Source organism: Eulemur rufifrons, chromosome 9, assembly GCF_041146395.1.
Source record: "Eulemur rufifrons isolate Redbay chromosome 9, OSU_ERuf_1, whole genome shotgun sequence".
NCBI lineage: Eukaryota > Metazoa > Chordata > Mammalia > Primates > Lemuridae > Eulemur > Eulemur rufifrons.
In genome coordinates, this window is record NC_090991.1 from 24,856,266 (window position 1) to 24,871,280 (window position 15,015).

Consider the following 15,015-nt stretch of genomic DNA (forward strand, 5'->3'; position numbering starts at 1 on the left):
TGTATTAGCCAGTGGATCCTTATTTGAATGAAGTAGGATAACTTTTAACTAACACAGGTTGGTTACATTGTGAATAGTGAGACTTACTGTCTTTAAACTTGACAATGATGTTATTTATTTAGTACAAGCCTGTTAACTACAGTGTCTGGAGTTTTATAGTGCATTTTGGGATCATGAGGCAAGGAAGTGGCTGGAGAAATCTTTTTGGCAACATGTTACTGCCTGGAAAGGAAAATCTAGGAGATTTTAAAGTTTCTGTATCATTTGTTTGGCTAACATCAGTTTATTTTTTATGTATAAGGAAACCTAAGTCTGGAGAAAGGTATTTACTGGCTCGATAGGTGGGGAACATCAGATGGTCTTTTGAATTTTTAGAAACTTGAAGGTTTTGTTTCATTTTTGTTTGATTGGTTTTTGGAGTTGATGGAGTGATAAAAGACTAAATAAAAAGTTCTAAATTCTTTATAATAAATCAATTTTATTCTGATATCTGGGATGAGATTGGAGACTGTCCAGAGTAAGTACAATATACACTAAAGAGCAATTTAAACCTAAAGTTCCAGATTGCAAGTACTTCTGTCAGAATCATTTGGACTACTTGGTTATTTCAGGTGTCCTGTCTAATGAAGTAAAATTAAGAGAAGTTGGATATTGTATGGCAACAAAAACACATTTGTTTTAGAGGTATTTGTGGACATATAGAAATGGCTTGAACCTTTTGTTTTCTTATCATTTTGGAATGAGATCATTATGCTATTCAGAGATTGGACTCTTCAGATAGTCTCAATTATTTAAATTTGTGTTTTTCAAAGTGCAGAGTGAGCTCTAGTAACATTTTGTTTCTGAGGTAATTAGCTAGTCATAAAATCAGATACGGGAATTGTGACCAACATTTTTAAAAAATGAAATAGAATAATATAAAATGAAATTTTGCTAGTTGTTCTTCAGAACCAGCAGCATTGACATTACCTAGGAGCTTGTTGGAAATACAGAATCTCAGATCGCAGCCAGACCTACTATGTTAGAATATGCATGTAACTCCATTGTAACATAATCTCAACATTAATGCTTACAAAACACCAAAATGGAAAATAGTAAAGTTTATTACAAATAAAAACCACATTCATTAAATTGTTGTTTCAGTCTTGTTTGTATGTATTCATGTACATACCAGCTTGCACCCTAAAATGTAATCCTATCAGTCATAGTCAAAATCTTTAAGATCCACTATTTTTAAATGTGGATGATGACATCATATCCTTGGTTGTATTCTTATCATTAACTATGAGAGAATTATCCTTGCTTGGCATTGACATTGTCTCTAAAGTTATTTTTCCCCCCTGTATCTCACTTTTCCTTTTATCTCACTTTCTTCCAGTTATTATCGTTTTTTTATGTCTCACTTCTCTTCTTCGTATATTATGTGTTTCAAGCCTCAAAATTGTACTCAACTGTTATGAAAACATTTTTGTTAAGTTTTAATTTGTGGTCAGATATACACAATTTACTGGGAAATTAATGCTATTCAGCAGGATTTTTTTTTTTCAATGTTCCTAGAACCAAATTTCAAGAAAGAAATACCTACATTTTCCACGATTTACCAATGTACTTTCCTCCCCCATTTTTTTTTAAGAGATGGAGACAGGGTCTCACTCTGTTCCCCAAGCTGGCGTGCAGTGGCCTGATCATAGCTCACTATAACATCGAATTCTGGGACTCAGGGGATTCTCCCACCTGAGCCCTCCGAATAGCAGGGACTACAGATGCACACCACCATGCCGGGGAAAAAATTTTTTTTTTTAATGTAGCAACAAAGTCTGATTTCGAACTCCTGGCCTCAAAGCCATCCTTCTGCTCTGGCCTTCCAAAGTGCTGGGATTACAGGTGTGACCCGCTACACCTGCCCCTTCTCCCCCATTTTGTATGTCTTCCAAATGGCAGATGCCACAGCACCACCTTGCTTCAGACATAATTAAATCAATCAGTCGTCTTTGTATGCAAATATGCATAGCATATCTTAAATGAATTTTAAGGTGAAATATGTTTAACATTGAAGTCTCACTTTATGTCCCCAGTTGTATTTAAAACAAGCAATTGTTGCTTTAATTTACTGTGTACCAACCTAGCCTGGTACAGGCTAGGTAGAGGAATCTGAAGCTAACCTCTTGTGCTGCTATTAAGAGACATGCTGATTTCCTGGAATGTGACCAAAAATAAAGAAAAATTATAATACTACTTATACTTTGTGTTTATTCCTTTGAACAACAATATGCAGTTCAACTTACTGCAAATAAACAGCTTGAAAAATATGTGCCTTCTTTCTATGGCTCTGAGACTGCAACCAGTGAACAACAAACAATGTGTCAAATTTTTCATTTATACTTCCTTAGCTAATTTCAAACATTTCTGGTCACACAACACACAACCACATATTGGTTGCTATTGATCTCATTCTTCTCCATTTGATTATTCCATTTAACTTGTACTTTTTTTAAAGGGCCTCAGCAGTGAATTTTATTTTATTTTAACTTAGAAATACTATAGGGGTGCTCCAGAAAAGGGGGAGAAATAGAAAATTTTGTAATCTCTAACTCTATGAAAATTAAGGGCCTTGTTATTACACATTATTCTGTGTATCGGTTATATGAGACAGTATGTACAACAGAATTGCAAATGATTACTGATTTTTTAGTTATTTTTATCCATACTCTATAACAGTATGATATACATGTATTTGTTAATGTTAAATGAGTTTTTCTCTAATTTTTTGTGCATTTTTCCCCCCTTTTCCATGAAGGCCTTATCTCTTTGGAGCGGGGTGTTTTTCCATAAAAGCTCCATGGTGAGTTCCAGTTCAGTCCCGCATGCCTAATTCATTTGCTGTACTCTCAAAAAGTAACTTTGTTTTGTAGTTTTGTTTTCAGTTGCATGGCCTGATCACAGATAGATGCACCAAATTACTGAATAATTTGTAGATGGAACGTGAATGTTGATATTTAAGCTTTAAAAAAGCAGTTTTGTGGTTTTGCTTCATTCCTTGGAAAGTGAAAAAGAAAAAAGAATGTTTAAAAAAAAGAAAATAGAAGAATTCTCTCAATATCTTGTGGATATCACAAGACAAGGCTAACACCCAAGATTTAAAGCTCTAAGTATTATAGTGATAGAAATTCCCAAATATCATGCATAATGTTTGAAGATATAATTTATTTTGAAATATAAATATATTTAAGGTATAACAAAAATGCCCTATAAAGTTTTACTGCATTTTATTTAGTCCTAAAGGGACAATAGTGACCTGTTTTGAATAGTTTAAGTATATAAGGAGCTACATGATGATGACGTTTCACATAAAACTCCTAAATAATTTATTACTTTGAATTTTTAGCATTACTCACTGTAACTTAATTATTTAGTACATTCTTTTTATAACAGTACATAGAATACAGCATTGTCAGTCTTAGGCACAATGAGCATAGAAAAGAAATAGAGTATACTTAATACTTTCTTATAAAGATGGGAAATAGAATGTATTAAGAATCTGGTATAAAATGTTTAATGATTAAGAGTTGGGGCTCCGGGCCGGGCGCGGTGGCTCACGCCTGTAATCCTAGCACTCTGGGAGGCCGAGGTGGGCGGATCGTTTGAGCTCAGGAGTTCGAGACCAGCCTGAGCAAGAGCGAGACCCCATCTCTACTAAAAAAAATAGAAAGAAATTATATGGACAGCTAAAAATATATATAGAAAAAATTAGCCGGGCATGGTGGTGCATGCCTGTAATCCCAACTACTCGGGAGGCTGAGACAGGAGGATCCCTTGAGCCCAGGAGTTTGAGGTTGCTGTGAGCTAGGCTGACGCCACGGCACTCACTCTAGCCTGGGCAACAAAGTGAGACTCTGTCTCAAAAAAAAAAAAAAAAAAAGAGTTGGGGCTCCGGAATCATATTGCCTGGATCTTAAATTCCAGCTCACACATTTACTAGTGATATGATCTTGGGAAAATTTTCTAAAACCTGTTTCTTGTTTTTCTTATCTATTAAAGACACCTACCTCGTGAGTTCATTGTGAGGGTTAAATGAATTGATATAGATATATATATATTAGTATATATTAGTATATATCATTGCCTGGCACATAGTAAATGATTAGTAAATGTTAGCTACTGCTACTGTTTATTTTCCAGTTTCAGGGGAAAATACCATGTTTGAAAAGAAGCTTCTTTAAATCAGACCATGCTTTCTGCTTTTAAGAGTATGTTAGCCAAAGGGAAGTTTTGAGAAATGTAAGGTATGTCAATTTTGTTGATTTAGTCAGAATACCTAAAAGAGTTCTGCTTCTGTACATATATATGTAGTTCTCATAACAACTACTGGGAATTGTTCACCGTCTTCTATTATACTAGAAAGAACGTCCCACCCTTTTTTCTCTTGGACAAAAAGAAGCTTAAATAGTTCTTTAAGACTGATTTTTATTTGACACAAACTAATTCAGTGTTCACATGCCACAGGAACATCTGAATATTACATTATTGTATAAGAATAGGTGACATAAAACAAGTCAGCATAAAATTTTCCTCCTTGAAATGCAGTATTATAATTAGGGCACAGTTTGCAAAACTATTCTAAACAAATTCAGGGTTTATGTGAGTATAAATCTCATGAAAGTCAATCTTTATTCATTTTGTTAACCGGATTTCTTTTAAAAACAAATGAGATATGTGCCTCTTAAATTTAGGAGCTTACATTGAGTAGTGAGTTTTTATGACATATTCAACATATGACAAAATTTCTTTGTAGACTAAATTTAGAATTAAATTCCATTTTCGGATAAATTCTTTACTCTCAGTACAAAGAAAAGTGTTTTAGTATGTTAATAAAGATTGAAGTTTTTGCATAGACGTAAAGATGGAGTAACAACCGTTATATGTTAAATAAGAAAAGTTCATTCCTCCAACAGCTTATGTGCTCCTCACATTTAAGCAAAAGCACTTGTCAACCAGAAATGATTTGAGGTTGAAACAAGATTAAAAGAGCCAGATTAAAGAAAGGGATATATGAAATATAGTAGACTTTTAAATCATTGCCTGTCTTTTAGAAGACTGCTTTGTGGTTTGTTTGATGCCATCGTTAGCTCACAAGAAACTCGTTTTTAGTCACTTATGCTAGACTAAAAGGTCCTCCTTTAAAATGTTCCTTTACCAGTGGTGCATGTTTTTTCCATTAAGATCTTAATGAAACCTCAAATTAAGGCAGCAAAATGAATATAAATTTGACAACTTCTTCCATGTTGTTTCTAAGAGCTTCTTTGTTTTAAATAGTTTTTGCTATTTTTCCAAGATACTTAGCATTCAACTTGAGAACATTTTTATTTACTATTCTGAAATAAAACATTATGCTAAATAAATGTGTTTATAGTATTTCCAGTTGTAGGGTAATATATGTATTTGAGATGAAAATAAAATTTTTATAATTCCTCTTAAAAAGAAATGTAAATTTCTTACAAATTTTTTATTAGTTTCAAGTTACAACACTTACCTTAAGAGTTTGCTTTTGGTATATCACAATTTCTACTAATTCTTTATTCTTCATTAAACTTCATTAAACTTCTTTAGTTCTTTAAATTCATGCACTTTCAGATGAGTCAGTTTTTCAATAGGGCCCTTCCCTTTGATAACAAAATAAGCTTGGAGAAAAGTAAACTAAGTAGACCATTTTTGACATTTCAGTCATGTTTGATTTCCCTAGTAGTATGTATCCTCTGGGTTAGCTTACCTAGGATATTTGAGTTTGAATGACCATATAAAATAATACAAAAGGATTACACATGTACCATACACTTTTAAACATAGGAATTTAAGAGAAATAATTCCAATGTGAGTTTTTAAAATTATATCTTGCTTTCAGTATTACACATAAAAAGAGTTTATTTCGCTCCTAATGTGTATGTAGTATTGTATTTAAGCTACTGCTATTCTTGAATTGCTTATCAAAAAATATGCATAATTGATGGAAAATAGGTAGTCCATATAAATACATCCCTTACTTGTAAAAATGTCTTTTTATTATATAAGGTTAAATTTAAAGAAGAATTAAAATTTATATATCAGATTATATTTAAAGTTTTAATTGGACTCTATGAAAATTTGCTCAATACATAAATACTTCATGTAAACTAATTTTATTCTCGGATATTTTTATTTTTATTTATTTATTTATTTATTTATTTTTTTGAGACAGAGTCTCACTCTGTTGCCCAGGCTAGAGTGAGTGCCGTGGCATCAGCCTAGCTCACAGCAACCTCAAACTCCTGAGCTCGAGCGATCCTCCTGTCTCAGCCTCCCGAGTAGCTGGGACTACAGGCATGCACCACCATGCCCGGCTAATTTTTTCTATATATATTTTTAGCTGTCCATATAATTTCTTTCTATTTTTAGTAGAGATGGGATCTCGCTCTTGCTCAGGCTGGTCTCGAACTCCTGAGCTCAAACGATCCGCTCACCTCGGCCTCCCAGAGTGCTAGGATTACAGGCGTGAGCCACCGCGCCCGGCCCTCGGATATTTTTAAATTTTATAATTTCATTTTTTGAAAGATAAGATTTATATGGAGAGGAGAAGTTTTCTTACATGTCATGTTTAGATAAATCTGTTAGACCTTTGAGAATAATTTGTGACAGAATAGAATAATTTTAGACAGATTATTAATATCTTTAGTTATTTAAAATAAAATACTTTTAGTTTCCCCTCTTGAGTCTTATTTTAGAAAATAAAGTGGAGAAGGAGAGAAAACTTCTAAAAAATATTTTTTTAAATTCTTTAACAGAAAGCCGTTATACCACTTGTAAATTCTTCAGTCAATATTGTCTCTTACATTTAAACTCAAATATTGACTGTTCTCTTATGTTTTAGAAAAGGAAAGAAATGGTGCTTCTATCTCATGTTAGCTTCTTTCATGCTTGTGTCCTTCTAAACAAGGCACTAGACCACATTGCTGCTTATCATGCCATCCACAGATACATCATATATTATATATCCCCCTTGTATGGTACATAGTAGAATTATCCAGATGGAGATCATTGTCCTATAAATTTTTAGCAGATACTATTAGAGTTTTGTATTTCTTTTTTTTTTGTTGTTTACAATTGAGTGTGGAGAAAAAAACAGGCAAAAGAAATTCAATATGTTGATCTGACTGGATTACATATCATAATAAAGGCCAGTGGAAGAAAAATGGGGAATTTGAATAGACTTTGTGAATATTTTGGGGGGTCTTGTAATGTTATTGTTCCTACAACAACTTCTGATGGCAATGAAAATGATTCTCATTCTATGGTTGGATGGTTAAACATTTCCTCAGAAGCAATGACAAAGAATGTAAACTCCTGATTTTTAAATTTAGCACCTTTTTTGTTTATTTTGGTTTTTTATTTGCTCGTATATTTCATTTTTTTATTAAATTATGTTCATTTGTATCAAGCTTAGTAAATATGAGTTCTGTGATCATTATTTTACCTGATATGGTAAAAGTTCCATTTATTTCATTTTTCTGTTATGTTTTGCTCATAAGGTAAGCCAAATTAAAAAAAATTTTTTTTGAACATGGAGTTATTTATGAAAAGCTAAGGGGGGAGTAAAGGAGCAAGGGTTATCAGTTGAGAGGAGTGCATTAGAACTCTCAGTATGTTTTATTCTCATATACTAACAAACTGAATAAGTCCACATAATGCAATTAAACTTCTGGACACCAATATAAATTGAAGTACTATTTTTATATCATTGTAAACTTAATAAATGAATAAATGAGAGAAGGCATCCAAACAACCAGAGAAATTCTTTTTTTATTTTTAATTATTATGAGTATGTAACAGTTGTATATATTTATAGGGTACATGTGATGTTTTGATACAGGCATACGATGTGTAATAGTCAAATCAGGGTAATTGTAGTATCCATCACCTCAAGCGTTTATCATCTCTTTGTGTTAGGAACATTCCAATTCCATCCACTCTTTTAGTTATTTTAAAGTATACCATAACTTACTGTTGACTGTAGTCACTGTGTTCTGCTACAGAGGAATTCTTTTTATACTTGCAAATGTTCTGTAATGAGATTTTTAAAGACCCCTTTCAGAGGAAAATGGGAGATAATTTAGAATAAGAAAGAAAAAATGGTTTGTATTGGAATGTTCTCCTTATAAGGATTGGGTCACCAATCTGTACATTTACCTGATTTACAAGGCTAGCACTTTTTTATTCCATTCACATATGTATCATTTTCCAATGTTTTATCTTTCTGTCATCAAAAGGTTATTTTGTGATAGAAATATTCTGTATCATTGTGGAAAAGTTTATACATAGTATGTTGCTGAACACACATTAGAAGAAAAGCCATTTTGCTTCTACCAAAATTTCCTGGATTTGGTCTTTTTGTAATTTAGGATGAAGGGCAAATTGAGCCAAAGTTAAAATTTCTAACTTTGGGTATGTCACTTAGAAAACATTTTATTAATAACATTCTTTTCATTAGATTATTTATCCTTTTTATTCCCCTCAAAATCTTATACACACATATACGTATTTTTATGTTTCTGTTTTGTTTAAATACCACAGTCATTCCAGATGTAGATTGATGATAGGATTAACTTAATATGCATGTGTTTACCCAATATGCTCTATACCCAACAATGTCATGTAACAGGTAGCAAGTTATTTTCAGGGTGAAAACTCTTTTGATTCTTTATTAAACGGAAACTTTTACTAATAGCATTTATTAAGGTCCTATCAGAGGAAAAAGAAGAAATGATGAACTATAATAATGAAGTGTTAAGTCTTTACGTAAATTAAACATACTTTTACCATCAAATACTTATTGTCTATAGGAGATAATGAACTTATGTAAAATTACACTGTGGATGCTTTTTACTTGTGTGTTCAGAACTGAATTGTGTGTAACTTATAGGTGTGCAAGAGATTTTAGCTTTTGACGTGGGCTAATTAGACTGTAAGCTAATAAACAATATATTTTTGTATGTTCAAAGACTAAACTGATGTCCTATCATTTTTATACTCTTTATTATTATGTTAGAAAGATGGCCATCTGGCCTAGAAGGAACTATTTTTAAGTTTGTTTAGGGTGCATACTTTAGAGGAACCACATTTTCTCTTAAGAAGTGGCCTACTCACTTGTTACCACATGATTCAAAAACAAAAACAACAACAAAAATCACACCAGTAATTTACAAAGAGCTTTGAGTTTGTCCCTGTGGGGTTTATTGGTACATTGTAGTATTGTTGTTCCCTGATGGTGATTCTAGTAAAAGCACGTAGTCACACAATTGCAAACTGCTTTCAAAAAATTCTAGAATGGATTTTTATCTCCTCCTCCTCCTCCTCCTCCTCCTCCTCCTCACTATCAGCCTCTCAAAATCCCTAAAGAGTTAAAAATGACCAATAGTACTTCAAAGATACCGCTTGTAGGAACTTGTCAGTTCAATGATAGTTCAGTGATGGAAATAATAGCTTTCTAAGGTAACACAGCAGAGAGCATCATAACCAGAAAGAACAATTCTGATGCCAAGGACCCAGATATTAAGGGAAGGTGCATGTTTGTTCAGGTGTAGGGCAGAGAAGAGTCTTCTTTTCTGGAGGTAGGTTGTTGGAGTTGTGGCAGATACAACGATGAAGAAGTGAAACTGTAGAACCAGATTCATTTCGTCATAGAAACTTTGTTTTTAAAAAAACTATGTCTTTATTCCTTGTCACTGGAAGTCTGACTGTGACTGGTACTAATATTTTAGGCATGGATGTTATTTGTTTTGGGAACAAAGTAAAGTGTTTAAGAAGTGTTAATGATGGAAAGAAGAGGGTTTTTTTCTTATATAGCAATGTGCATTCCCATGAATTTTGTCCCAAGGGGTAGACCAAAGGAAACAATCACAGTAGCCTGTAATGCAGACTTTTAGCTTTCCTTAAATGGAAGATGTTAAAACAGAAGCCTCAGGACATAAGATATCTGAGAGACTATTTCAAGTGTCAAAGGAACTGGGAAACTGAAATTACCAAAGCAAAGTCTAATTTTTTTGGAAATTAAGTGAGGGCTGTGGGCTTTATAGAAGAGTTAACATTTGTTTAGTATTTTAATATGATAAAGGACTGCTGTGGGAGCTTTACTTGCTTTGTCTAATACAATGGTTCTCAAAATTGAGCATACATCAGAACCTCCTAAAGAGTTTGTTAAAAAACATGGATTGCTGGGCTCTACTCCCAGAGTTTCTGATTTAGTAGGTCTGGGATGGTACCTGATTAGTATTTGCTTGAATTTCTACAAATTGCCCAGGTGGTACTACTGGTTAGGGACTACATTTTGAGAACAAATATAATCCTTAAAATAACCCAATGACATAGAAATTACTGTGTTTATATTTTATATATTAGTAGTCTGAACTCTGAGAGGTTAAATAACTTAACCAAAAGTCTAACAGCTAATAGGTGACAGCATTGGGATTCAAATTCATGTTTCTTTCTGATTTCAAAACTCTCTCTTTCCATCTCACCATACTTTATTGAAAAATAAAGAGAGAAAGGACAGTGTGGGGAAAAGAAGGTAGAAATAATGTTGTTTGACATTGGAGATTGACTAGCAGAGGGGAATATCAGAGCTGTAGTTTTTATTGTATATCACCTGGGCTGTGATCTTGACCAGTACACAGTGAGGCTATTTTCTGATCTATGAATTAGAGAAAATAATTTATCTAAGGTGGTTGGCAAAATTGCTGATGAGCTTTGGGAAGCCCTTGATGAAAGAGAACAGAAATATAGGAATTGAAGGAACATGAAAGGTCGATAGTAGAAGTAGAGAGTATGAACATTTATTTGTAGACAACAAAGAGGAAAGCAAGTCATTTTTAATTGTTGTTATATGAAGTAACAGCAGTTACTAAATGTGTCCTCAGACATTTGAGAAACAGAAAAGATTTATACTTGAGAGGCTATTGATACTTAACTCTGCCTTGGTCTTTTTCCCTAAGCAAAAATAGACGCATCATTTTCACAAATACAAGGGGGAAAAGAAACAACCAATAGGAAGATCAGTGAATATAATTATAATAGCCCATTAGATATTCTCCCCATACATTGTCTAATTCTCCATAGCTTTAAGACTGAGAGCAGTTTCAAGGTTTCATTTTATATCATCTGATTTTCATACATGCTATCTTCATGTGTATTGTTAATCCCACTCTTTATATATTAAAATGAAGTGATGATCCATTTTACTATTGTGAGATGTTTATGCTGGTACTATTGCTCCACTTTGAAATCTCCAGGAAAATGCTGTCCATCTGAAAAGAAGTGACTTGGATTTTGCCAGCACATACTTCAAAAAGGATTTAGTTTTTATTGGTCTTATAAGCTGCTATCTTGACAAGACTCTGGAACTTTGAACTAATTTTACTTTTACTCCAAAGCATAGTTTCACATTATCAGTTATTACTTAAGGCAAAATGCATGTTCATATTGGAGGATTTGAATACTTTGGGGTGGAATTTAAAGGGAAATCTGTCGTTAGAGGACTGTCATTTCATTGTGATAATTTTTTTTTTTACTGTCATTTTATTTTTTAAGCAAAGTTAAACCTCCTCCACAAATTTCACCCAGCAAATCAATGGGCGGAGAGTTTTGCGTGGCTGCTATTTTTGGGACATCCAGGTCATGGTTTGCAAATAATGCAGGTCTGAAAAGAGAAAAAGGTATGTATTTTTACTGATGCTCAAACTTTCCATGTGTCATTTTTGATTCTTAAGGAAAATTGATAGCAATTCTTTTAGAATAATCTTGTACCTAATAGTTCAGAAACCAATTTTTTCATTTACTTAGCATGTCTCTCCTCTATTACTGACGCCTAGTCAAGAAGAAAAACTATCCTCTCACTAAAGATGTGAAATGAATTGTCCATTGAGTGATTTTGTTTTGTTTTTTAGGGTAACAGTCTACAGGTCATCTCAATGCTGTCAATTCCATACCCGTTGTATCACTTTTATATTTTTAGAAGCTAATTTCACATTGTCTATGAAGTGGGGAGAGGGAAAGCCTTGTTATCCCTGTTTTAAAGATGAACTTGAGATCAGCAAATTTAAATATTTTAGCTGAAAGCACTGGTTAGTATGTGATCAAATCAGAGTTTCAAACCAGATTTTCTAACATTAAGTCTTGACTTAAAAATAACCAACAACTGTGCCATGTTTTTAAAACATGAGGAAAAACAGCCTGCCGCTGAGAAATAAGGTCAGCTTTGTGGTTCCCATTGCTCCTTTGAATTGATATACAGTAGTCCCTCCTTTTCCTTGGGGCATACGTTCCAACACCCCCAGTAGATGCCTGAAACCTTGGATAGTACTGAACCATATACAGTACTATATTTTTTTGATCAGATAACTGAGACAGTTACTAAGTGACTGACGGACTGGTAGCATATACAGTGTCGATATACTGGACAAAGGGATGATTCATGCCCCAGGCAAGACAGAATGGGACAGCGTGAGATTTCGTCATGCTACTCAGTGTACAACGTGAAGCTTTTGAGTTTTTGTAGAATTTTCTATTTAATATTTTCAGACCGAGGTTGACCACAGGTATTTGAAACTGAACTGCACATAAGGGGGGATTACTGTAGTTATTTTTTAAATCCTTACTTTGATCACCAGGATCAATATCTAAAATGTTTCTGTGATTGATGTTCTAGTATGTGATTCCTTATTGTCTCTGTATAGAAGAGAATGCCTACATTAATAAACCAAGTACGTAATTTAGAATGTTAAGTTACGATTTTCTCATTATTTTAGTATTATTAAAGTAGGTCACAAACTGGGTTGTTACTGGGGCACTTCTCTGGTGAGTTCCACAGGCTGTATTGTTCTTGGCAAAATGGCTCTCCTTTATGCTTAATGCTGGCAGTCAGACATCAGCCCTTTCCCTTGTTATCGCCTTTCAGTGACCCTCTCCTTGGTAATAGGATCTCAGGCACAGGAGGTTCCTTACCTAAGTGGGAGAGGATACTGTAAAGTATGCAAGGCTTCCATTTCCTTATCCCATCTTTATTTTTTTTTTGTTACCTCCTTAGGTTTAATGATGCTATCGAAAGGACTTTTTGTTACTAGTTAAAACCTTCTGTGAAGCTCGATTTCAAATGCTTCTCCCTTCTGTTCTAATTACCCTTTTAACTTGCTACTCCTTTATGTCCCACTGGCTGGTCATTAGCCATTTTCTCAAATCAGCTGTAATTGATTCGTCTGACATAGAGATAAGATGACCCACCCAGCATTCATGAGTGATTTTATATGCTCCTAGGTTTACTGTAAAACCCAAGATAGAGGACTAAACCTGTTTTGGTAGTGAGTACATGTGTATTCCTTATAAAGTCAGTTGATTAGATCCATATTTAGCACCTGACTTCTCAAATTATGGTTGATCTTCATTTACCACAGAGGGCCAGTGATCCTATTGAAAGAAAAGAAGTAAGAGGATTTAGGGAGGGTGTGTGTGTGTGTGTGTGTGTGTGTGTGTGTATAAAATAGACTTTTATTTTTTAGAGCAGTTTTAGATTCACAGCTAAATTGAGCAGAAGGTACAGAGATTTCCCATATACCTCCTGTCCCCAGACATGCAAAGCCTCCTCCATTTATCAACCCTCTCCCCCAGAGTGGTTTATTTGTTTCAACTGATGAACCTACATTGACACATCATGTGTTTTTTTTTTTAATTTTGATCCGGAAATTTAAGTTTTAAATTTAAGTTTCTGAAAGTTGATGAGACATTAGGCTGATTTAGGCATACGACTAGCCTTTCATGCAGTTCAGTTGGTACACCCAGTGTAACTAATACATTATTCCTGTTCAGTCAGTCTTTCCCTGTCCTACCTGATATTGTTAGTTTTTCATAATGTAGGACAAATTTCATGGTAGACAAATACAAAAGACTTTTTCACTGTATTAAAATTTTGGCCATAGGTATGTCATTTTTGAAATAAATTGCTTGAGATTTGAAAATATTTAATAGCATAGAGATTTTCAGATTCATTAGCATCTACTTATAAGAGGCAACGTTTAGGCAAAGAGCAAGCACTGTATGAAAAAATTCCTGTCTTTTCATTTTCTCTGATCAGCCTCAGGAGCAGATTAATAAGCAAATACTTGTAAAAAATTATGCTATATACCTTTTATGACATTATCACACATCCAGATTCTGTTTCTCTGTTTGTAGACCAATCCAAACAAGTTGTAGTTGAGTCCCTGTACATTATCAGTTGCTATGGAACCTTAGTGGAGCACATGATAGAGCCACGGCCCCTCAGCACTGCCCCCAAGATTAGTGATGACACTCCACTGGAAATGATGACATCTCCTCGAGCCAGCTGGACTCTGGTTAGGTAGTATCTTCTTTCTTTTTTTCTCTTTTTAAGAATTTTATTGAGGTGTGAAAGAATAAAAGTGTACCATTTGATAAGTTTTGACATATGTGTATAGCTGTGAAGTAATTACCACAATTAACATAATAAACATATCCATCACTCCCAAATGTTTCTTTGTTCCCCTTTGTAATCTCTCCTCCTTTTGTCCCTCTTTGTTTCTATGGATTAGTTTATAGTTTCTAGGATTCTATATAAATGGAATCATATAGTATATACTTTTTTGGGGTCTGGCTTCTTTCATCTAGTAGAACGATAGTTTATTACTTTTTCATTTAACATATTTTACATATAATAAAATTAACTCATTGTAAGTGACTTTTCAAAAGCTGTGTACCCATCAGTTCCTCATCCCAGAAAGAAACCTCATACCCATTAGTAGTCACTCCCCATTTTCTCCAAACCCTTCAGCCCTAGGCAATCACGAATTTACTTTCTGTTTCTGTGGATTTGCCTACTGTGATTATTTCATATAAGTAGAAACATACAGTACGTGACCTTTTGTGTCTGGCATCTTTCACTTAGCCTGTTTTCAAGGTCTATCCATGTTGTAGCATATATCA

General features: G+C 33.8%; 1 protein-coding gene across 9 annotated transcripts in view; it reads left to right on the forward strand.

The window, feature by feature from the left end:
* The window catches only part of BCAS3 (BCAS3 microtubule associated cell migration factor), a 555,013-nt gene that overhangs the window by 236,126 nt on the left and 303,872 nt on the right, over positions 1–15,015 (forward strand). For 5 of the 9 annotated variants that reach the window (XM_069481074.1, XM_069481076.1, XM_069481073.1 and 2 more), the window contains exons 17-18: positions 11,614–11,738; positions 14,248–14,413. In XM_069481074.1, coding sequence (XP_069337175.1) covers positions 11,614–11,738; positions 14,248–14,413 — 291 coding nt within the window. Of the gene's footprint in view, positions 1–2,797; positions 2,843–11,613; positions 11,739–14,247; positions 14,414–15,015 lie in introns of all 9 variants that reach the window. The other 4 variants (XM_069481069.1, XM_069481070.1, XM_069481075.1 and 1 more) reach the window with 1 other exon arrangement.